Source organism: Neophocaena asiaeorientalis, unplaced genomic scaffold, assembly GCF_003031525.2.
Source record: "Neophocaena asiaeorientalis asiaeorientalis breed wild unplaced genomic scaffold, Neophocaena_asiaeorientalis_V1.1 scaffold131, whole genome shotgun sequence".
Lineage (NCBI taxonomy): Eukaryota > Metazoa > Chordata > Mammalia > Artiodactyla > Phocoenidae > Neophocaena > Neophocaena asiaeorientalis.
In genome coordinates this window covers 1,511,385-1,536,441 of record NW_020173201.1, presented here as the reverse complement: position 1 = coordinate 1,536,441, position 25,057 = coordinate 1,511,385, and the positions used below count along the sequence as shown (strand labels likewise).

Sequence of the window (25,057 nt, the reverse complement as noted above, 5' to 3'; positions counted from 1 at the left end):
AATGAAGACCACATCGTTAGTTAGAGCAACCGAATCACCTGGGGAGTTTTAAAAATTACCCATGACCGGGGCTTCCCTGGTGGCGCAGTGGTTGAGAGTCTGCCTGCCAATGCAGGTGTGCCCTGGTCCGGGAAGATCCCACATGTCGCGGAGCGGCTGGGCCCGTGAGCCATGGCCGCTGAGCCTTCGCGTCCGGAGCCTGTGCTCTGCAACGGGAGAGGCCACAACAGTGAGAGGCCCGCGTACCCCGCAAAAAGAAAAAAAAAAAAAAAAAATTACCCATGACTGGATCTCTACCTCACAGTCTTTGATTTAATTGGCTTGGGCTCAGTTCTGGGTATTATGGGTTTTGAGGCTCCCTGTGATTTTAATATTCTGTGAAGGTTGAGAACCATGGCATTAGATAATTATCTGCAGCTGTTTCTTGTGTGGCTCCACCTGGATATATCCTGCAAGCATCTCGCACTCAACATGGGCAACTTCACCCCAGCCTTGTCCCCCTCCTGTGTCCCCCATCTCCGTGAACAGCTCTGCCATCCAAACAGTGGCCCATGTCCAAAACCTAGATGTCATTCTTTTTTTCTTTTCTTTTTTTATCATGAGATCAACAACATTTATTTTCCATAATGAATTTCCTCAGTTTTGAGTGTACATCTCCTGGCATTCTGAAAAAATATATATTTTCTGTGTTACTTTCAAAGTATTATTTTTTAAATTTAAGTATACTTGATTTATAATATTGTGTTAGTTTCAGGTGTACAGCAAAGTGATTCAGTTATACGTGTGTGTGTATTCTTTTCCATTATAGGTTATTACAAGATGTTGAATATAGCTCCCTGTGCTATACAGTAAATCCTTGTTGTTTATCTATTTTATATATAGTAGTGTGTTTCTGTTAATCCCATACTCCTAATTTATCCCTCCCCCCCACTTCCCCTTTGGTAACCATAAGTTCGTTTTCTATGTCTGTGAGTTTGTTTCTGTTTTGTAAATAAGTTCATTTGTATTATTCTTTAGATTCCACAAATGAGTGATATCATCTTTGTCTTTCTCTGACTTACTTCACTTAGTATGATAATCTCTGGGTCCATCCATGTTGCTGCAAATGGCATTATTTCTTTTTTAAAAAAATGTTTATTTTATATTGGAGTATAGTCGATGTACAATGTTGTGTTAGTTTCAGGTGTACAGCAAAGTGATTCAGTTATACATAAATCTATTCTTTTTCATATTATTTTCCCATACAGGTTATTACAGAGTATTGAGTAGAGTTCCCTGTGCTATGCAGTAGGTCCTTGTTGATTATCTATTTGATATATAGCAGTGTGTATGTGTTAATCCCAATCTCCTAAATTACCCCTCCCCTTGCCACCTTTGCCCTTCGGTAACCATAAGGTTGTTTTCTAAGTCTGTGAGTCTTTCTGTTTTGTGAATAAGTTCATTTGTATCATTTTTTAAAAGATTCCACATATAAGTGATATCATATGATACTTGTCTTTCTCTCTTTTTTTTTTTAATTAATTTATTTTTGGCTGCGTTGGGTCTTCATTGCTGCATGCGGGCTTTCTCTAGTTGCAGTGAGCAGGGGCTACTCTTTGTTGCGGTGCGCAGGCTTCTCATTGTGGTGGCTTCTCTTGTTACAGAGCGCGGGTTCTAGGCACATGGGCTTCAGTAGTTGTGGCTCACAGGCTCTAGAGCACCGGCTCAGTAGCTGTGGCGCACGGGCTTAGTTGCTCTGTGGCATGTGGGTTCTTCCCAGACCAGGGCTCGAACCCGTGTCCCCGGCATTGGCAGGTGGATTCTTAACCACTGCGCCACCAGGGAAGTCCCGTCTTTCTCTCTCTTACTTCACTTAGTAGGATAATCTCTAGGTCCATCCCTGTTGCTGCAAATGGCATTATTTCATTCTTATGACTAATATTCCACTGTACATATATACCACACTGGACATCATTCTTCCTTCTTTCTTCTCCCTTGTCCATTCAATCACCAAGTCCTAACAGTTCTGCCTTCTAGGTATTGCTTGAAGGTGTTCACTTCTGTTGCAACTTGGGCCAGGGCACTTAATTTCTTCCCTGTCTCTTGCCCTACTCCCCTCGAAGCCCCTCTCCAATTCTTCAGCTAGAGTGGACCGTTCAAGCTTTATTTGGGAGCTCACATAAAGCTATGACTTCACCTTACTACCTCTAACCACCACCGCCCAAGATATTCCCCTCCAGCATCTCAGCTGGTCACTATATCATCCTCTGTCACACTTTTGCATGTGCTGGTCCCTCAGCCTAGGACACTGTTCCTTCCACTCCTGCCTCCTCACTTTCTTTGTCACACCTTCCCACCCTCAGCAGCTCCTCTCCTGATGTGCACGTTCCCTCTTCCTCTCTAGGTTATTTCCACTCTTCCTTTCCTTGCCCTCTTTCAGCCTGTTCACCATAGCTTTCTTAGTCTTCATCCTAGTGTTTGAGCTCATCCTCTCTCCTTTTTGCATTCCTGTTGTCTGTGATTCCAAGCCCCGTTTCTCTTTCACTGCTTCACTAGACTCCCTTAAAGCCTGTTCCTCACACGTGTGTCCAGTTCTGCAAACTCTAGCTGTGGTCCCACACCTGCCTTTGGCAGGAGGCTTGGAAGGAAGTGGGTACTTATGGGCCACAAAGCCCTTGGAAATTAGAGCCACTGGACCTCCCTTCCTGATAGCTGGACCACAGTTCTGGGGACAGTTGAGCCACCTTGGGGACAGAGATGCTCTCTGTCCCTCCTGATCCCAGAAATGCCAAAAGCATAGTTTCAGCATTGTTCTCCAGATACATTTTTAGGCTGGATGGTGAATGAAACAGGTTCGATATTGCCTTTGCCAATAGAACAATATAGGGTGGACCCCTTGTGCCCAGAATGAGTTACTGCATGCCCAGGGATTTGGGGTAACTCTTTCAAAATTTTATCTGCAGTTTAAGCAATGAGGAGAAAGTAAATGTCTAGGTATGGGTATTTGACAATATTCTTGTTAAGTAATTTTCCTGAGCACAGAGTTTAGAAGGGGGGCCATGAAAAACAAGCAAATCCCTTGCAAATCACCCTTTCTCTACCCAGGGTTTCCTTTGTTTCGGGGGCTGTCCTATGCAATGCAGGATATTGAGAAGCATTCCTGGCCTCTAATCGCTAGATGCCAGTAACACACCCTTCCCCACTCCAGTTGTGATGGTCACAGTTGTCTTCAGATATTGTCAGGTGTCGCCAGGACAGGCAAAATCGCCCTCTGTTGAGAACCCTGGCTCTAGCCCAACCTCCCATTCCCTGAAAACCTCTGGAATGCAAGTCATTGTAAACTCCAACATCTGGCCATGACAGGAAATTGAACCAGGGGTATACCGTCACCACCTTGATGTCTTCTGAATTGGTGTCATAAATCAATCAGCTTTCTCTCCCCTTTTCTTGCCTCCCTCTTTTCTGCTGCCATTACAGGCTGGCCACACTGTCCTTGGACACTGCAAAAGGCAGTTATGGAATTTGATCAGGGGAATGACTGCACAACTATGATTGACTGAGAAGTAAGACGTTCTGTGATGTTTGTCTCAATGACTGAGAGACACCTGCTCTCAGTCGTGACTTGCGGCACTGCAGCGTCATATGGAACATATTTAAGTTTATAGAAAAAACAAAGGGTTGTCATGTTTTTCTTTGTTCAGGTTGAGATAAGATGAACATATAACAATGTGTAAGTTTCAGATGTACAACATAAAAACCGTGGTTAGATGTCACAAAGTAGGTGGCAATGCATTACCCATATGTGTGTTGTCAGGCCTGGGGCTTCTTCCATCCATCCTTGTCAAGGAAAGTGCTAACCCTCTCCTTTCATCAAACACTGTCAGGCTTTTCTTTTTCATTACTTTGACCATTCTTCACACCAGGTTCACACCTAATATTTGTGCAACCCAGGGTAACAATATGAGCTGAAGCCCGATACCATATTTAAAAGTTACTTATCTAATAAACTTAAATATGTTTTATCTTTCTACTTTGGCAATATGCCTTGATCACAATCTGGAAGGCCAGGTTCAAATTTAGGCTTCTCGGTTCTGTTCCAGAACATGGTAGTGTGTGGACAGCTGGCTCTTGGCCTGCAGCCAACCCTTCCTTCTCTTTCTATGCTTGGCCTTGCCCCATGCTGTGGAGGCCCTCTGGGTCTGCCTGTGGGCACCCCAGGCTGAATGTCCCAGGTACATATCTCATGGTGGAGAGTAAATGCAGACTTCAGGTGGGCCTGCCCACCAGGGTTTCCTTGCCCTGACAGAAGGGGCACAATTGAAGACCCAGAGTTGGGCCATCTAAAGTGTGGGACAAAGTATAGATGGTTCTTTCTAAAAGTCTCCATGTTCTGTTCCTTACCCACCCTTCCCTGAAGTCACTTTTTCAACTGAGACTGGGTATCGAAAAGTAGAGTATTTATAGTGACCTCAGTGAAAAATGAGTCTTGTCATCCGTCTATCATCTATCTACCATCTATCTACTTATTTAGGTAAAAAACATGTAACATAAAATTTACCATCTTATCCATTTTTAAGTGTACTATTCAATTAAGTATATTTACATTGTTGTGAAACAGATCTTCAAAACTTTTTCATCTTGAAAATCTGAAACTCCATACCTATTAAACAACAACTCTTTCCCTTCCCCAGACCCTGGTATCAACCATTCGATTTTCTATGAAGTTGACTATTTTAGATACCCATGTAAGTGGAAAAATACAGTATTTATCTTTTTGTGAATGGCTTTTTCACTTAGCATAATGTCTTCATGCTTCATCCCCCTTGTAGTCTCTGGCTGGATTTGCTTTGTTGTGAAGGTGAATAATATTCCATTGTATGTACATCATTCACATTCATTGTTCATCCATTCATCTTTCAATAGATATTTGGGTTGCTTCCACCTTTTAGCTATTGTGAATGGTGCTGCTATGAATATGGTTGTGCAAACCTCTGTGAGACACTGCTTTTAATTCTTCTGGATATATACCCAGAAGTTGGATTATTGGATCATGTGGTAGTTGTATTTTTAATTTTTTGAAAAAACTCCATACTGTTGCACCATTTTACAGTCCCACCAACAGTACACAAGGGGGTTCTCCACATCCTTGTCCACACTTGTTATTTTCTGTTTTTGATAGTAGCCATACTAATGGGTGTGAGGTTGCATTTCTCCAGTGATGAGTGATGTTGAACATCTTTTCATATCCCTGTTGGGTTGGCCATTTGTACATCATATTTGGAAAAATGTCTGTTAAAGTTGCTGATTTTTAAATTAGGTTATTTAATATTTTATATCAAAGAATATCCACATGATAGAAAAAGGCTATTCAGATACTCTTCCCTTTTCCAACTACCTATCCATAAATATTTCTTTTTTAACATACATTCCTTGAGCATGCACTGAGTGCCTGGCACATTATGTGAATTTTCTTTACATATTTCAGCCAAAATAACATATTGCCACAGAATAAATGCAAAAGTAGATACGAGAATCCAGCTGCCTTCTATTAAGTCAGATAATGAAGAGATTTGCAAACATGTAAAACAATGCCATTTTTCTCTTATGTTTTAGGAAAATATTTTTCAGTAAAAAAATGTTTATGTTAATATTTAATAGACTTATTGTTAGTTTTAAGTCAATAAATATTTTTAAGGGAATTAAGTTTTAATTTCTAATACAGAAAATTATAGATATAACCAATATAAACAAAAGCTCCTTGCAGGTCCTCAATAATTTTTAAGAGTAATAAAGGATTTGAGAGACCAACAAGTTTGATAATACTGTGCTTGAAATGTTGAAGAACTGAAGGCAGTTCTTCAAGTAAGCCAAGATTGGTTCAGAAGAAGAAAAAATTTTAGATAAAATGGTAAACAGTATTAATCACTAACAACTTTAATAACGGTCTTTCTAGATGGTGATGGAAAGTGGGGATTGGCTGGTTGGTGGTGACCTTCAGGTGCTGGAGAGAATACGGTGGAATGATGGGTTGGACCAATACCGCCTGACACCTCTGGAGCTCAAACAGAAATGTAAAGAAATGAATGCTGGTACGTAGCCTGGCTCTATGGCATTTGTTAATGCTCCTACCCTCCTCTGCTTACATAATTAAGGATTATCAGGAAACAGCATGTTTATAGTTTTGAAAAGCTGAAAATTTTTATCATCTTCTATTGATATCTGTTGATATAGAAACACCTTATAAAGTTGAACTACTGCAATATTATGCAGTAGTTAAAAATATGCACTGACCCAGAAGGATACCCAAAATATATCTATTAAGTAAAAAAAGCAAACTGCAGAACGGTATGTATAGAATAATTCTGGAAAACAAAATAAAATGTAATAATTGCTTTAAAAACGCAAACCTACTTCTGTGTGTAGCAGAAATCTCTGGCAGCATGTGCACCAGACTGCAGATGGCAGGGGCTACCTCCAGGGGTAAAGCAGGACCAAGGGGAAGGGGAGATTTTCACTTTACATATTTTGAAAAAGAGAGAGAAAAAGTAATGATAGGATGATGGATGATTTTTAAATTCAATTTTGGGCTTTTCTGTATTTTCTAAGTTTTCTATGATGGATATATATTAATTTATTTCATAACCAGAAAGAAAAAAAATTAAGGCTCTCAGGAGTTCATCACTAATTGGAGAAGTTTTGAAGACTTCCCTAAAGTGAGGGAGAAATATTTTTATATCTTTAAACTGTTAAACTTTTGCACAGACCCCAGAAAATGTTCCTTATCAATATTCACTTCCCAGGGAAATGAGGCTGGAGCAGGGTGCAAGAGGACTGATCAGTACTGGCCCCTGCTTGAGCCTTGGTTTGTAGGAAAGGTCCTGGCAACAAATGTGTTCATTTCTGAGTCAGGCTCTCCCTTTAGGGCTTCCTACCTTTGTGTCCTATTCCTGTCTAAGCAGTCTGGCACTGGTTGGTACCTTTGAGGTAACACCCCTAAAGATCCAGGTGGATTCTCCAGCCGGTCCTTAAAAGCAAGTGGATGTAACAAGTTCACTGAACAATAGACACAGCTGCACCTTTTCGTTTCTGTTCTTGCAGACAGTGCATGTCTTTGACCTTGGTGTTTCTGCTTTCCTTTCCCAGACGCAGTGTTCGCATTCCAGTTGCGCAATCCTGTCCACAACGGCCATGCTCTGCTGATGCAGGACACCCGCCGCCGGCTCCTGGAGAGAGGCTACAAGCACCCGGTACTCCTGCTGCACCCCCTGGGGGGCTGGACCAAGGATGATGATGTGCCCCTGGACTGGCGGATGAAGCAGCACACAGCTGTGCTTGAGGAGGACGTTCTAGATCCCAAATCCACCATCGTGGCCATCTTCCCATCTCCCATGTTGTATGCTGGCCCCACAGAGGTAAGCAGCTCCCTAGGCTGGGCTATGGGACTCAGCATCTAATTTTACTTAGACGAGCCAGTGAGTTTCTGGGATTCTTCTTCATGAGCAGATTCTAAAATCTTCTGGTCTCTTTACTTTATCCAACTTAATTATGTTTCCATATAGTATTTGTGAAAATGCTAGAAACACCAAATCAAACCTGTCATACACTGCCTTTGAGACTGTGGAAGTTGGTATGTGAACGAGGTGTTTAATACAGCTTACCTGGGTTACAGGGCAAGATGTATCTAGCCCAGTATTTCAGCAGCTCCAGTTACTCTTAAGTGATTCACCATGCTCGGTGAGCTATATTAGAAGGGAGAAGACGTCTTTAAAACCTTAATGTCTCCCTTTCATCATAACACACTGAGCCTATCAAACAGAGACTTTCTTTGTCCCACTGCACCACCAGTGTAGTGGATTTCAACAAGTTTACAGGAACTATGATGAACTGAAAAGGTCTCAGCCCTTTGGAATGCTCCAAACTGAGTTTAATGAATTAATTCTCTTCAACCAGATCAAAGTTCCAGGCCCCTGGCTCTCTTCCCCATCCTTTATATTTCTATCTGAGCTCTAAAGAGGGCAACTTATTTTGAAATCCCAATGCTGTGTCGAAATGGAATCAGTGTCTGCGTATGAAGGTTAATTTGCTCATTACTGACAGTCAGATGGTAAGAGATATTGGAGTTTGTAATTTCCCTTAAACTGTGATTTATTTTGAATAGGGAGGAACTGGAAAGTAAAATCCACATAGTTCTGTGGAACAGTAAGATCTGAGTGTCACTGGTCTGTTAGTCTGGAGAGATTAGGAAATATAAATTCATGGTCTAAGAGGGAGGATTCTTACCTTTAAAGCTCCTATATCCTACCCAATATAACCAAAAAGATGACAAGAGCAGGAGTCTTGGACACCTCACTGATTTCCTTGCAATTATTAGTTGACCCACATCGCTGAATTACTTTTAAAGCAGAATAAAGGGGTGTCTCCATAAACAGGGACCCCACCCAGGATTGGCCAGTGATGACCAGCATGTCCTTTATGTGATGTTTCCTAGGTCCAATGGCACTGCAGGTCCCGGATGGTTGCAGGGGCCAATTTCTACATTGTGGGCCGGGACCCTGCAGGAATGCCCCACCCTGAGACCAAGAAAGACCTGTATGAACCTACTCATGGGGCCAAGGTCTTGACCATGGCCCCTGGCCTCACCTCTGTGGAAATCATTCCATTCCGAGTGGCTGCCTACAACAAAGCCAAAAAAGCCATGGACTTCTATGATCCAGCAAGGTAGGTTTTCAGAGGAAAATTCTTATTTTTAATTTTTTTGCGTTACGCGGGCCTCTCACTGTTGTGGCCTCTCCCGTTGCGGAGCACAGGCTCTGGACGTGTAGGCTCAGCGGCCATGGCTCATGGGCCCAGCTGCTCCGCGGCATGTGGGATCTTCCCAGACTGGGGCATGAACCCACGTCCCCTGCATTGGCAGGCAGACTCTCAACCACTGCACCACCAGGGAAGCCCCAGAGGAAAATTCTTTAAATCAACATCTGTACAGCTGGAATGATGAGGCAAAATTTTGGAAAGCTCCCCAGTACATCTCCACATGCTCCTGATTGGAATGAGAGTCCCTTGAAAGCTAAGACCTGGTCTTGCACATTTCGTGCCCCCTAAAGTTGTAGCACAACCCCTTGCATATAGTAGATGGTCCATAAATATTTCTTTTTTAACATACATTCCTTGAGCATGCACTGAGTGCCTGGCACATTATGTGAAAGGAAGTAAACACAGAAAAAGATTTCAATGAGCATTTATAGAGCACGCACCACGCTCAGAGCTCACACAAGTAGGCAGAGCTAATAGAAGACGCCTTCCATGAACTGAGTAGGTACACAGTATTGAATGGGTAGCTGCCACGATTTCCCTTTCTTCTGCCAGTTCCTTTACTGAAGACTTAGTGAATTGCTTATTTTAGAAGATGCAGCATTTTACAGAAAGAAAAAATGTGGTCTCAGAACCCATCCTACTCCTGGGATCTTTAAGGTAGATGTTATTTACGTATGCTGAGTTCTTTGTTGCCACCCTCTGACAGGCACAATGAGTTTGACTTCATCTCAGGAACTCGTATGAGGAAGCTGGCCCGGGAAGGAGAGAATCCCCCAGATGGCTTCATGGCCCCCAAAGCATGGAAAGTCCTGACAGATTATTACAGGTCCCTGGAGAAGAACAACTAAATGCCCTTCAGCACCAGAGTTTCTTTCTGAAGTGCTCTGTGATTTCTTTTTCTATTTTTGTGATTAGATGCTTTGTATCCAACTGCTTCTCAATGATTGACTTTAAAGTTAATGTTTTATAATGAGGTAAAAATGTTGTCTATAATTTAAAGTCAACATATATATATACACACACACACGTGTGTGTGTGTATATATATATAAAGTAAAACTGAAGACCAAACCTTAGCAGGTAAAAGCAATATTATTATTTCAGAATGAAATTAGTTGTATTTTCTACTGCATCTGAGCAGTAGGTCCCAGATTTCGTAAAGCTTTGACCATGTGTCTAGTTTACTTGCCAAAAAGTAAAGCATGTCTCCCAGCTTAAGTCTTGCCAACCTGCATTCTCCCATGTTATGTACCAGTAGTAAAGGAAATGAGATGGGCAGCCCCTTCTATACAGCTGACAAAAAAAAAAAAAAACAAGAAAATCTCACCCCAAATGAGGAGTGGCTCATGTCAAGATTCTTGCTAGTATTTCCCTCGTGCCCGTATCCAGCCTTACTGCCCAGTATCTTAGGTGCTGAACTATGACCTGACTGGAGAAACCAAATGTGTGAAAATGTGAAGTTAATCTCAGAGATCCATGCAACCTAGTTCTGCCACGGAAGTTATATTATCTAATAAGAAAAGAAGTCTTAATAGTTTTCTGTGAATAATGTAACTCCAGTTAAACGGTCTTTTAATTAAATAGCATACAGGGCTTTGATGAAAAGATTTGCACCCAGGCCTCAAACAATCTGGCAATGTTGTGGACATTTAATTTTTCTCCTCTTTGCTGTGGTCATTGTGTCTATGGAGAGGCTGCGCCTATTACCTGCAGCGGCATCAGCTGTGACCAAAAACAATTCAGACCATCAGACTAGCGAGCTGCTGGAACCGGACAAAAACGCAGGAAGCTCCAAACTTTTCATCTTACAGGTGATCAAACTAAGACGGTGCACAAGCACAGGCTTCATGAAGTAACGAAAGTGCCAAGTCGGCGTTGTGGAAGTACTGGTGGCACTGAACGCGCACCCAGGCCACTCGACTCCCAGGCTGGTGCCTTGTCTACCCTGTACAACACAGGAGCTGGACCTGGTTTCCCTCAACTGCTTAACAAAACTCCTTGAACAGAGGGCACTCCCTGAACTCTTTGAACAGTGGGCACTTCTTGGATGCTGTAAGGTCCGGAGTTTTCTAAACCCAGCTGATTTTATTGCAGTTGAAAAAAATAATTTCCCAAAGACGCATGCTGTTCTGAAACATTCAACCTCTGATGGCTTTACCTTCTGGGAGGCACTCTTGCACCTTCTGCATAATTCCTTGTTACTAAGGAATATATGAAGAAATAGTACCTTTTGTACATAGGTCTCTCTGGAAGAGACTTAAGACTGGAAAGAGAAAACTGTGATTTTTTTCATACTGTTTTTTTTAAATGCTAAACCAAGCTAATGAAAGTTCTTTTGAGAATAAATCACAGTGGCCACAGCAAAGTATGACTGACTATCTTTAATAGCACAGTGCCTATATTCATTTAATCAGAGGTCCTCACTACTGCCTTTTTAAAAAACAGCATATTTATTGAAAACATGAGACAAGATGTAGGTGCCTTAACCAATGTATTTTGTGATTTTTTTAATATATTTAAAACTGCTCTTCTGCTTGAGTACCACTTAGTGCAAATGATTATTTCTATGTACAACTGATGCTTGTCCTTATTTTAATAAATTTCTCAAAATTAAGGCTGAGTCTTTTCTGCATCTCGTATCAAGTGTGCATTGACATCTGTTGGTTGAAGCCCTTGTGACTTGGTATAACTGGAGAGAAACAGCAGCTGTCTTTCAGACCATAATTAAGAGGCTGTTTGTTTACCCTTGTTCCTGTCATCTTTTAAACTGTGCTCTCCATGTGAATGACACATGGTTTCAGCCAAGCACTACAGTTCCTCAGGGACCTCACCCCAGGATTTCAGTGCACTGGGATCTGACAAACTTTAAAAATTTTTCCTAACTCATTGTTCCCTTTTCTTCAAAGTGCCTCCATAGAATTTCACCAGCAGGGTTAGAAGTAGTTGTGCTTCTTCCACACCTCCACTCACCTCAGCAGTTGCTACTGGTGTATGCAGAAAGGATACCTGTTTCCACCCACACTTTCAGTGGCCTTCAGACAGGCCTGCAGCTTTGGGGCTTTTTCCCTCCTTCAGTCCCTGCCTCTCTTCTGTCCTGAAGGCTTCATGCAAAGTTTTGTTCCTGTCCTCACTCCAAACAAAACTGGTGTGACTGCCAGCCCAAAGGTGCCACTTGTTACCGCTTCCTCTTTCTCCCCAGATCCTTACTTGCTGGCACCTGGACAAAGTAGAGCAGGGAATGTGTAAGTAGATAAAGATATAAGTGGTGCTGAGGGAGTGCTGAGGGAGTGCAGGGCAGTGTGAAGGGCATATGTAAATCATTCATTCAGATAACGGTGGACTTACAAATCTATCAGCATTTATATCAGGCCACAAGATTCCTTTCCAATCCATCTTCCCTGCAAGAAGAAACAAATCTTAGTGATTTGAGAACAGCAAGTTCATCTTTGTATTTTCCTCATCTTCCTCCTATTAACCTGACTTTTAGGTCTAGCATGGATCTTGAATATACTTTCCTGATGGGTAAGTAATCAGGAAATTAGATGAGCACCAGAGCAATCAACAATGTGTAAAGGTTTGAGAGAACACAGTGCAGCTTTTGCCTTTGAGATTTTGAATGATACAGGTTTCTATTATTTATGTATATCCCACTACCAATAATGCACAAATTATCAAGAATTAACTATATAGATATTTAAAGAATAACCACTAATTTTTTTCTTCTCCCTAGCATTCATTTAATTCTTTGGTCAATATTAGCTATTATTGGGCCACTCATCATACATATTCACCAAATGATTAAAGTGATGTATACAAGCAATTCACTAATACTCCAAGGGTGCCTATTGTTTTTGCTTATATTGTAATTTTATTGAAATTATTACTAAAAATAAATGGATCAATGATGAGCTCGGACATTTTAGTCTGATTAAAAACCTAGACAAAATAAAATACTTTTTTACGGGGCTAGGAAAGAGTGATGACGCAAAGAACTCTTGACAAACTGAGAAACAAGCCTTTCGTAGGTAAGTCTTGTAGTTCTTCAATGGCTTATCTTTAGTAACGGAAGTAACCTCCCCTACCCGCCAAGCCATTAGCTTTTCCATAGATTTCCTCATTTGGATTAACTGCAGGAAAGACCAGTCCCAATCAGTAAGAAATCTAAATTATAGAATGTTTTAAAAAGTAATACAGTTTTATTACCTTCAAATACATAAGCAACAAACAGAGGGGCACAGCTTTTTAAATGTCATAACATGTAATTGTTGGCAGCAATAATACATACTTTATTTTGGTAAAGTTCTTATATAGGGTTGGCTTGTTTCAGAAACTCAAACCTGCTCTGCACCTATTTTACTAAAATGTTTGTGAAAGCTCTTACATACTGTAATGTATTAAACACACTTATGGGTAAAGAAAAATCTTGATTATATTTATTGCATAAGCCTGTTTTCCATAAATAGTTCAAAGGTAAACTTCAGCTCAGCACAGGTTTAAAAAATAATGGCCTACTTCCATGTAAACAACTCCAATATTGATCTGGCCTTTTAAACTAGTTAAAAGACTGGCGTCTATAAATGTATTCACCAAGAAGAACCTCCCTTTATGGAAGAAATTAATTCCATCAACCACTAAGGAGGTTGGACCCCAATCCTATCTTCAAATTATAAAAAAATTTATATAAAGTAGCAGATCTTTGGACATTCAAAGTAAACCAACGAAAAAGCTTACAGCTTCAAAAGAGCCCAAGAAACACATTTAATAAACAAAAACATCAAGTACCTGGAAGTGTCTATGACTTTACCTAATGGCATGTTTCAGAACTTATGCCTATTAAAACAAGTCCAGGGACTTCCCTGGGGGCACAGTGATTAAGAATCCACCTGCCAATGCAGGGGACATGGGTTCAATCCCTGGTCTGGGAAGATCCCACATGCCACAGAGCAACTGACCCTGTGCGCCACAACTACTGAGCCTGCGCTCTAGAGCCCATGTGATGCAACTATTAAGCCCACGTGCCGCAACTACTGAATCCCATGCTCTGCAACTACTGAGCCCCTGTGCTGCAACCACTGAAGCCCGTGTGCCTAGAGCCCGTACTCCACAACAAGATAAGCCTCCACATTGAGAAGGCTGTGCACCGCAACGAAGAGTAGCCTCCACTCGCTGCAACTAGAGAAAGCCTGCGCGCAGCAACGAAGACCCAATGCAGCAAAAAAAAAAAAGGCTCCATTCTTGAAGACTCCAATTTAAAGAAAACAAAAACAAGTCCATTTACCAAGGCTGACACCCATCAGTAGCTAAGAAAGTCACCCAGTTTAGAAGTCCTGATAATCAGGTCAGTATTGCTAAGGCCCCAAAATGTCTATCAACACGGCCACTGTTGCATCAGTGTGCTGTTTAGTGAAAACTGGGATGGGAACTTAAAAGCACGTCTATTTCAGCATTTCCATTATTGCACAGATAAGGAAATGGAAGCCCAAAAATGTGAGATGACGACTCTAAGGACGTGATGACCTGCAGACATATTCACTTGCTAGTTTCCAAGGCATTTTCATATGTTTCTTAAAACAATAACAGAAGGTACACATTATGATTTCTATTTACAGATAAGGGAACAGATGCCCACGAAAGTAAAGAGATTTTGCCCAAGGCTGCACTGTGCACGCGCTCTCTAGCGCACTCTCCAACATAGAGTTCCACGACTGGGACTGAAAGTTATAAAGCTGAAAATGAACTTTACGTGACTTATAATAAATCCCTGCACAATTTCTTCTGCTAGAATGTAGAAGGATGCAAAAGACTTTCACTTCCATATAGTAACAAGAAAAGGCCAGACAAAATAAAAATAATACTTTTCCAGGAGACAAGCAAAGAACAGTAGATGCAAGGACTTTTTCATTAACTGACTTCTAGGCAGAAATAAGCCCTTCCGAAATGAGCAGAGAGCCTTGGTACTTTTTTTTATACCAGGGTAGACTCCTGAGAATGGATACAGTGTGTGGAAGAGCAGGCCTCCCTTGGATGGAGAGACTTTGCAGGTAGGTGGAGAATTCAGCCAACACTCAGACAATAGTGATTGAAATCTGGAAACACATTTAAAAACAAACTGCTAGGCTAGACAAGTCCTCTTCCCTGGATTTTTCAGAGAAAATAGCAGAAGAGGGGCTCAAAGTCTTGTGCATTCTCATGGTGACTGGATGCCAGAACCCTGTCAGAACTGAATATAGAGAAGAACCACAAACATCTGAAACTGCACCCAAACCCCTCCCAGCTCAAATACTGCCAAGATCAAAAGGCAACTGCCTGAGAGGGTAGGGGTTGGGCTAAGCCTGGTCTACTCAATCTTGTTAAAGCTACAGCCCAGACTCAGCCTAACTCTTCTCTAAGAGAAACGGCAATGATCAGCCCTTCACGCTAACTGCCTATCAGAGGAATGGGCTTGTACTTCCTGGAAATAAAACAAAAACCCATGTTATACTTCAGTCTCCACTGTTCTGTTTTACACCTACTATCTGTAACAACATAAATTACAAGTTAAAAAGTGATCACCTGGCTGCAGAGTTGGGCATGCCAAGTAGCAATCCATCATCAAGTGGTAAAGCTTATGGGACTGGCCCAGTCCCTAAAGGCCTGTCCACACAAACTGTAATGTATATTGCTCATATGTCCAGCATGCCCACCGGAGTCATAATACTGCCCTTGGCAGTACTAGCCTCGTGTGACCAGCTGGTCATTTACCACTTTCTTGTCTAGCCACATTCTCCACAATACCCAATTTTCTTCGGATGAAACCCCACTCTCCTTTTGCAGTTGACCAGCAAATCCAGATACAGTTGGCCCTTGAACAACGGAGGGGTTAGGGGTGCCGACTCTCTTCACAGTCAAAAATCCCCGAATAACTTATAGTCGGCCCTCCGTATCCACAGTTCCCTGTATCCGTGGTTCTGAACCTGCAGATTCAACCAACCACAGACTGTGTAGTACCGTGGTATTTACTACTGAAAAAAGTCTTGAGGGTAAGTGGACCAATGCAGTTCAAACCTGTGTCATTCAAGGGTCAAGTGTACTTTTGCTCTCAAACCATTTAAGCCAAAGGAGTTCCTGAAGGGTCATGCTCTCAAAGCTCCAGAACCTCCAGGAGGTGATTTTTGACCTGGCTTTGCACACTTCCAGGATTTTGAATCTTGAATGGGGCAATTTAAAGATAAACATCTGGAGTTCATTTAATCCAGTAGAGGAATGAAAGCAAGATTCTTAAGCAATTCCTGTTAAACTTCTGGAGCTTTCAGCGTTCCTAACCTGAGTCCAGTTCTTCAGCTTCCCTCTGATCTTAAGAGCTCCTCATATCCTTCAAATAAATCCTTTATTGCTTAGGTCAGCTAGAGTTGATTGCCTGCGATGGAACCCTAACTGGTACTCTTCACAAGGCTATGACTGTGGCCCGGGAGACGATGCTCATCTCCCTCAGACATGTCTGCAAAGGACTTTATTTACTGGATGATATATTACCATCCCGTTTGAATATCTTGGTCATTCTTAGAATTTCTGGAAGCTATGTATCTTCAGGACAATGAGGCATACTCCACTGTGTTCTATTCTCAGCTCCAAATCTTGCATGTCGGTAATTATTTCAATGTTTGGCTCTAGTTTTAAAACTGAGCTGTCATGATTCACGAACCTGTGTCCTTGATGCATTCCACAGCAGCGCTAACATTCACGGAAACTGTATCTCACAGGAAACAAGCTTTTATCTAAAATTGTTCTCAAACAGATTTATAACAGTAAATATTAGACAATCACAAAAATATACTCCCAGTTCAGTGTTTTGGTAATGAGACCCTTATGCGGTGTTAGTATTAACAGTGTAAAATTCACACCAGTGTTAACGAAGGAGGTTTAATTTTTACTCACATGCTAAATGGTTTTTTTTAGGTTTGATCTCATTTGCTTTTGGCATCTGTGCTATGCAGGCATACCTTGGAGATATTGTGGGTTTGGTTCCAGACCACTGCAATAAAGCAAATCTCTCAGTAGAGCAAGTCACACAAATTTTTTGGTTTCCCAGTACACATAGAAGTTACGTTTACACTGTAGTGTAGTCTATTGAGTATATAACAGCATTATGTCTAAAAAAACAATGTACATACCTTAAAAAATACTTTGTTGCTAAAAATGCTAACCATCATCTGACAATGCAGGGTTGCCACAAACCTTCAATTTGTTTAAAAAAAAAAAAGCACTATTTGTGAAGCACAGTAAAACAATGTGTATACCCTTACATCTTTTCCTCAATACAATTTCATGAACATGATGACCTGGACAGTTTGCAGTACGCGGACCTCTCACTGTTGTGGCCTCTCCTGTTGCGGAGCACAGGCTCCAGACGTGCAGGCTCAGCGGCCAGGGCTCACGGGCCTAGCCGCTCCGCGGCATGTGGGATCTTCCCGGACCAGGGCACGAACCCATGTCCCCTGCATCAGCAGGCAGACTCTCAACCACTGCACCACCAGGGAAGCCCTAGAGCTGTAACTTTTGACAACATGGATGGACTGAGAGATTGTCATATTAAGTGAAGTCAGACAGAGAAAGACAAATATATCACTTCTATGTAGAATCTAAAAAACAAATGAACTTATTTACGAAACAGAAACACGCACAGACAAAGAAAACAAACTTACAGTTACCAAAGGGGAAAGGGTGGGGGGGAGGGATAAATCAGGAGTTTGAGATTAACATATACACACTATATATGAAATAGATAAACAAGAACCTACTGTAATGGAATATTACGCAGCCATAAAAAGAAACGAAATTGAGTTATTTGTAGTGAGGTGGATGGACCTAGAGTCTGTCATACAGAGTGAAATAAGTCAGAAAGAGAAAAATAAATACCGTACGCTAACACATATATATGAAATCAAAAAAAATTTTTTAAAGTTATGAAGAACCTAGGGGCAGGACAGGAATAAAGACACAGATGTAGAGAATGGACTTGAGGACACAGGGAGGGGGAAGGGTAAGCTGGGACAAAGTGAGAGAGTGCATGGACTTATACACTACCAAATGTAAAACAGCTAATGGGAAGCAGCCGCATAGCACAGGGAGATCAGCTCGGTGCTTTGTGACCACCTAGAGGGGTGGGATAGGGAGGGTGGGAGAGAGACGCAAGAGGGAGGAGATATGGGGATATATGTATATGTATAGCTGATTTACTTTGTTATAAAGCAGAAACTAACACACCACTGTAAAGCAATTACACTCCAATAAAGATGTTAAAAAAAAAATTGAACCTACTGTATAGCACAGGGAACTATATTCAAAATCTTATAATAACCTATAATGGAAAAGAATCTGAAAAAGATTTTATATATATATAAAATACATAAATATATAAAAAAGATTTATATATATTTATATATACACATACCTATCTGAGTCACTTTGCTGTTCACCTGAAACTAACACAACATTGCAAATCAACTATACTTCAATTGATTATAGCTGATTTACTTTGTTATAAAGCAGAAACTAACACACCACTGTAAAGCAATTACACTCCAATAAAGATGTTAAAAAAAAAATTGAACCTACTGTATAGCACAGGGAACTATATTCAAAATCTTATAATAACCTATAATGGAAAAGAATCTGAAAAAGATTTTATATATATATAAAATACATAAATATATAAAAAAGATTTATATATATTTATATATACACATACCTATCTGAGTCACTTTGCTGTTCACCTGAAACTAACACAACATTGCAAATCAACTATACTTCAATTGAGAGAGAGAGAGAGAGCGTGAGCTGTAACTTCTGAGATGATTAGGGAACTCTATCTTTGATAACTAAATTTATAACAATTTCAGTAATGAAGGCTCTCTAAATATTCTGTCAGCTCTAAATGGAATGATTCTATGGCTTTATTTGAGGCTTCCAGTTGGTGCTGGGATTTTAGCCATGCAGGATATATGCTTAGCATATCAGAATTCTATTCAATATTCTGACCTTAAGAGAAGCTAAAAAGAGAATTATAAAATATACATCATCGAATTCATTTCCTTTATCCAGAAGAAGCTGTAACCTTTGTCCACAAATAAAACAATTCTAGTTTAAAAAAGAAAAATTCCTACCAACGGAATTCCTACCATTTTTATTCAGGCACACTCAAAGCTTGAGACATCCTAGACTCCAAACCTTCAAGTTATAGCTACTAAGTAATATTAGATTATTGTGGTCATATAGAATATTTAGATTACTCCAATCCAGTTATTGATAACATGGTGAATTCTGCATCACCCTGCAGGTGCAGGGTTGAATGAGAAAGGAGATAAATTGGAAAGGGGATACTGAATTGATTCAAATATTGAGTTTCTAAACTCTATTTTAAAAAGGGCAAGGAATAGTTTGAAACACATCAGACTTACCAGATATCTTCCAACAATGAGGCTTTTAGAGCAACATCACAGGTGATCATTTCATCTCAATCCCTAGAGTAGAGATCTAGGGATCATGGAAATAGTTTAAGCATGGAGAATACTTAAAAATTGAGCCTGGTCAAACAGATGAGTACATCAGTGTGTAAAAGCGATAAAATAATGTGATAGCAAACATCTGAACAGTACTATGGAAGGCACTATGCTACGTGCCTTACATACGTCATCTCATTACACACCCTATAAGATGAGTGCCACTGTCACTCCATTTTATAAATGAGGAACTGAGTCTCATTAAGTTACGTGTCTAGTCCACGTATACACAGTTAATTAATAGGGAGCCTGGATTTAAACTCAGGCAGTCTAACTCTAGATCCAGTACTTTTCACTGTTAGCCAAAATGAAATACCTTAGAACCTAGAATCCAATGCATGCCAAAAGCTTACATCAAACATGTCTACAGCAAAGGATATATAACACTAAATGTTCCTTAAAATCATAAAGTTGCCTCAATTACTTTAAGATATTAAGATGCCTAGATGAGTCACGTGTTGTTGGCTTTCGTTTATTTCTCTAACTTCATTTGATGATTCAAACTATGATAAATTTAACTACTACTATTGGATATTCTGAATTTAAAAGAAGATAAAAAGAAAGGACATGAAGAGATATGTCACTCCTATCTTTGATCAGTATGCCATCAGATTAAAATTAAATGACTACTGAAGTTCATACTAAAACAAAATAATGGTTATATACTAGAATGTATGCTATAAAAGTTACACAGCAAGATGAAAACAGTCCAAGTTTTATAAACCAAAACAACCCCAGAAAATTTTACATAACTGAAGAAGACAAAGGAGTAAGTAGAGAAAACTCAATTAAGAGGGACCTCTTTATTACATATTTATAAAATAATAGTATAATATAGTTATTAAAAATGGAGATGAAATATTTTATTTTTGGTATCTTATGTTTTGCATTGAATTTTTCAATCATCTTCACAATTTTTCAAAACTTGAACCTCTACCCCACCCACCATTCAAAGAACAAATGAAGAACAAACTATCCAATGGGTTCTAGTGAGAGACTTAATATCAAAGAAATTAATCCAGTAGCTCATGAATTAAGATTGAGAATTTTCAAAGAAATACAATAAAAACAAAAATTCAGAAGGCACCTCAAGGTCATATTGTGCCATTTTCCTCATGCTGTGTGTTTAAGTGCCTATGACAGAATTCTGGTTAATGAAATTTTGGACAAAAAAAGTGTCATATTTTGTGCACACAGCATCAAATGACTACAGATACAATATGGGGATTCTGCTGTGCATATCTGTACTAAGTAGGGCATAATTTATAATATGCGAAGAAAAAAAATTTTAATTACAAAATGGGTATTTTTAGCACATTTAGTAACAGCTAGTTGTTTTAAACTATCATTTCATTTTTGATGACCAAATTATATGTGACCATAATTAAAGAACATATAATTTTAAAATAATACTAATAAACCATGGTTACAACAGAACTGTTACATTAAATGAAGAAAGGAAAGTCATATACATGTACTGAATGGCACTGAGGTTTTTCAAAGCCATTCTTTTGAAAGGCTTTCAGTCCACCTTCACATGTATCAGTTAAAAAAATGTCTCTACTCAGTGTGCTTGCAGAAGGAGATGAAGTCAGTTCTGATCACCCAAGTGGCTGACAAGCACTCAGTGCTGATCACTGAGCAAGTCTTTTGTCTGACTACCCTGACAACCATGACTGAGCCACATCTAAGTCTCTGATGCGGCAACTCCAACTATTCAACTGCACAGAAACACCTCAGAAACACAAAAAACCACAAACAACAACTGAAACAAGTGACAACTAGAAATGGCTGAATCACTGTACCTTTTAGACACAACCATTAACCTTAGTTTTGTGATATGCTATTTGGTACTTTTTGATTCAGTAGTTGGAGTAAAAAAAAGTTTCTGTATTCAAACCTATTTACAGAATGTCAATATAAAATGTGTGAATATATACATTTAATATACACACATGCACACGCGTGCGCACAGACACACACACACACACACACACACACACACACACACACACACATCTAGAAACCAGCACTTAGCCATGTCCCCAATTCTCACTAATGACTCAGTAAATCATTTGTTACTTTAAGACCAGCTTAGATGCTATAAGGCTGCAACATATGGCTAAAGAGGTCAAACACAAGCACCCACACTCAGGCTAATTAAATTGTTCCTCCTCATGATTTTCCACAAGTAGTAATACCATTTATATAACAACTATATCTCAATAACTTAGAATTCAGAGTATAAAACCAGTGTCATGAACATATAACTCCCTCACTGTTTAAAGAACACTCCTCCTTCTGTTCTATTTCCACTAATGGTAAGAGGGCACACCAAACTGGATCACACTGAACTGTACAAATTATCTTTACTCTCAATCTAAACAAACGTGAGTTAAAACATTCTGAAATGCTGCATCCTTTGACTTCTTCATCTTTTCAATTGCCCGATGCAGGTCCTGTTGTTGCACAGGTCGAATTTCATCTTCATCATGGCTAAAATGCAAAAAAAAAAACCCACCAAATATTCAAATAATTTTAGAATACATCTCGCTAAAATATTTTACCAAGACTAAAAAATGAAGTCTCTTACCCATCCAAGACCCCAAAGACAACCACAATTTACAGCTTCACATGAATTCTTCCAAGGAATTAATCTATGCATATAAATGTCTTAAGAGATTTTTAAAAAGCACTTACCAGCAAGAGGTAGGAAGCTAAAATGGCTGGCTATAAACATTATAGCTTGGTAACTAAAATCAAATACTTCACACTAAGAATATAAAGGTGTGAAAGTTGATCTGAATGGATTATAATTCTAATCAAGGATTCAAAAGTTATTCCCATTAAAACTGGAATTAAAAAGTAGCAGTCTTATCATGCATGCATTTAGCTTTTGATAAACAAAATAAAATTCATTCCTACTAATAAAAACCAACCACTCTAAGTCCTCCCCACTTCAATAAGGAGAAAAATATGATCCAATATATAATATCTCCTTTGTAACTTATAAACACTCAGGAAAAATAATTCAGGGAAAAAGTTATGATAACCTAAGTCCATTACCCAGACTTTTTGCATTGAAATATAACATTTTCAGGGCTTTAAGGACAGCAGAAAAACAGAATTTTCATTAAAATAATTTATTTAAGTAAAATTTATTCATAGGGTTTTTTTTTCTCCTCTTAACATATACAAGAATAAAAATCTTCAGAAGATAGATTCTTGGCTACAGAGGTCAAAAGTATTCCCAATTTTAGTGCTAGAGTAGCTGGATTAATCTGGCAACAAATAAATGGAGTGACCCTCTCCACGAAGGGGCCCAAGGGAACACTAAAGATAGGTCCAGAACCAGTGCAGGCACAGCTCCAAGTTAACAGGGTAGCTTTCATGCAAACCTTTCTATACCAAGAGAAACCTTTTTTGGCAAAGCTTGCTAGGCAATACAATGTAATTAAACACATGAATAAGACAGGCAAATCCAGGTCACTTGGAATGAAAGCCTCAGGAGAAGAAGGGAAACTAAGAAACAATGGGGCAAGAGGTACAGAATTCATTCGACACAAGCCCCCAAAAGTACACTGGTTTGCTAAGAGTCACGTTAGAAGGTTGATATTTTGAACAGGGGCTTAGAAATGCAGGGTTATACTGGTTCAGGGCAAGTGGCCTTATGGGAAACACAGGACTTTTGTTCATCAGAGCTGCATTATTCCATATTCCAGTTCACTAATACGGCTGGTACAAGATTGGTTTCTCAAGCTCAAGATACTTTGAAACTGGTTTCAAGTTTGCTGTAGGGACAAATGACTTCTTTTTTAGTAAATACATTATTAACAAGTTGAAGTCTAGTCCACAGCAATGTCCCCATAAATGTGAAATTTCTGGAAGACAAGGCACTCATTTCCATAATGTAGAAATTTAAAATACAAAAGCAATCCAGGGATACCAGAGCAGCTGTTTTCCTGGTAGAGATGGGTAAGCTTAAGTTTGTCAGCTTTCTGTAACCCAGCTCATGGATTTCCAGTAGAAATTCAGCTTTTACTTCTTGCTCTTCATTTCAGATGCTTCCCAAAACCACCCTCCCTTGCAAATTCATTTCCAGAATTCTCCTTCAGAAAAAAGGCAGTAAATAACGTTAGGGGAATTTTAAATTCCAATCTACCTTTTTATTCCATAAGCAGAGTTGGTATTATAAAGCAAAATAAAAGGAACTATCCCAAAAGCTCTAAAGGGTTTGACAAATATTAAGAGATCAACTCTAAATACACATACCTTTCTTCTGATGTAGAATTAACATATTCCCTGACACAGAGGAGGGCAGCATCTCGACACATCTCCTTTAGGTCACTTCCTGAAAACCCATCAGTTTCCTGGGCAACTTCCAGCAGGTCCACATGCCTATCCACCTTAAATAAATATAAAACATGCTTTAAAAAAAATGTAAAATATACTGCAAAAGATATATCCAAACATTCTCAGAATTAAAGAAAGTTAAGCATATTGGAACAGCATGGGAGGAGAATCAATAGATAGTATTTTCAGTCTCTAGAAGTTTTCTTTTTTTAACCATAAAAGCTTAAAATTTGACATCTAATTTTCAGTAATTGTCATTATGACCAAAACATAAATAAGTCTTACTAGATATATCACAGAGTGATGGGGAAGAATAGGCATTCGAATATTGCTGGATTGACTTTGGTGCCTCTTAGGAAGGTCCCACTTTGACACTTCTTTATAATACAGTCAACATACTTGGCAAATAGCCTGGATCATTAAGTCCTGAGACCTGATTTTTGTAATATTATGATATTACAAAAATCATATTCTACTAAAATATTCTAACCCTCATTTTAACTGTACTGCTTTGATATTCTACTACCTCAACACTAATTCAGCACCTATGGTTTTGCTCCCCAACCTAAGCTTATACAGTCAAGCCAATTAAGTGATCCTCCTGGGCACATAACAGACTTGGGATAGTTAAAAGCTGATATGTAGCTTAAGAAGAGAAAATGAGAAAGAAAAAAATTAATTATAGTAACTACCCTGTATTAAATGATTCCTATATATCATTTGCTGTATTAAGTACTTTTCATGGAGTATTCTCATTTAATCCTGACAGGGAAGTATTCTCATTTTCGTTTACAGAACATAGTAAAACCTGCAGAGGTTAAATAAATTGCCCAAGGTCACACCATTGCCAGAGCCAGGGTTTGAACACAATGCAGTAAAGATCCAGCTGTATTTTTTCCCCCAAATAGCTAACCATTTGTCTTAACATTTATTTTCCCCAAGTTGACTGGAAATGCCATCTTCATTTGTTACTAAATTCCCATTTGTCTTTATGGAAGACCCTGGTGTAACTCTACACAAGGACAAGAGACTTGTAGGTAAGACAACACGGGATCTACTGTTAACTCTGCAACTGTGACCTCACATGACAGTGTTCTCAGTCCTAAATGTGGAGATTAAATAAAGAGAAATCACATATTCTTTGATAAAAAGAAAACTGCACCCAGAAGGTAGGTGTGGAACAGGCAAGGAAAATGGTAAACTACATATAGATAAATCTAAGCTTTAATATATAAAAATAGTAATAATAATCATTTAATTTGGGGTAAAGAACTAAGTAGCACTAAAAGAGAATGTGTACCTTCCAAATGACTAGAGGAAGAGGGAAAAAGGAATGAAGAACACAAGAGTAACACTAAAGAACGAAGGACGGGTGGG

The 25,057-nt window shown here is 39.4% G+C and overlaps 2 protein-coding genes, 1 long non-coding RNA gene and 1 other non-coding gene across 6 annotated transcripts in view; 1 reads left to right on the top strand and 3 right to left on the bottom strand.

Moving 5' to 3' along the window:
* Positions 1 to 11,403, top strand: part of PAPSS2 (3'-phosphoadenosine 5'-phosphosulfate synthase 2) — an 80,825-nt gene extending 69,422 nt beyond the window's left edge. For 2 of the 3 annotated variants that reach the window (XM_024744796.1, XM_024744795.1), the window contains 4 exons: positions 5,933 to 6,068; positions 7,123 to 7,391; positions 8,468 to 8,697; positions 9,497 to 11,403. In XM_024744796.1, the coding sequence (XP_024600564.1) occupies positions 5,933 to 6,068; positions 7,123 to 7,391; positions 8,468 to 8,697; positions 9,497 to 9,638 (777 nt within the window). In that variant the 3' untranslated portion in view covers positions 9,639 to 11,403. Of the gene's footprint in view, positions 1 to 4,670; positions 4,725 to 5,932; positions 6,069 to 7,122; positions 7,392 to 8,467; positions 8,698 to 9,496 lie in introns of all 3 variants that reach the window. The other variant, XM_024744794.1, reaches the window with a different exon arrangement.
* LOC112399617 (U6atac minor spliceosomal RNA) lies at positions 3,731 to 3,857 on the bottom strand. Its single transcript, XR_003003263.1, has one exon. It is a non-coding gene; the product is annotated as a U6atac minor spliceosomal RNA (small nuclear RNA).
* Positions 11,404 to 11,524: 121 nt separating the features above from the next.
* Positions 11,525 to 17,222, bottom strand: LOC112399571 (uncharacterized). The gene is made up of 3 exons (XR_003003252.1): positions 16,704 to 17,222; positions 12,135 to 12,187; positions 11,525 to 12,006 (listed from the first exon to the last, which is right to left on the bottom strand). It is a non-coding gene; the product is annotated as an uncharacterized LOC112399571 (long non-coding RNA).
* A 2,879-nt stretch (positions 17,223 to 20,101) lies between these two features.
* The window catches only part of ATAD1 (ATPase family AAA domain containing 1), a 54,912-nt gene continuing 49,956 nt past the window's right edge, over positions 20,102 to 25,057 (bottom strand). The window contains exons 9-10 of the mRNA XM_024744798.1: positions 23,600 to 23,733; positions 20,102 to 21,823 (exon numbers count right to left, since the gene is read on the bottom strand). Of these exons, the coding sequence (XP_024600566.1) occupies positions 21,703 to 21,823; positions 23,600 to 23,733 (255 nt within the window). The 3' untranslated portion in view covers positions 20,102 to 21,702. The remainder of the gene's footprint in view (positions 21,824 to 23,599; positions 23,734 to 25,057) is intronic.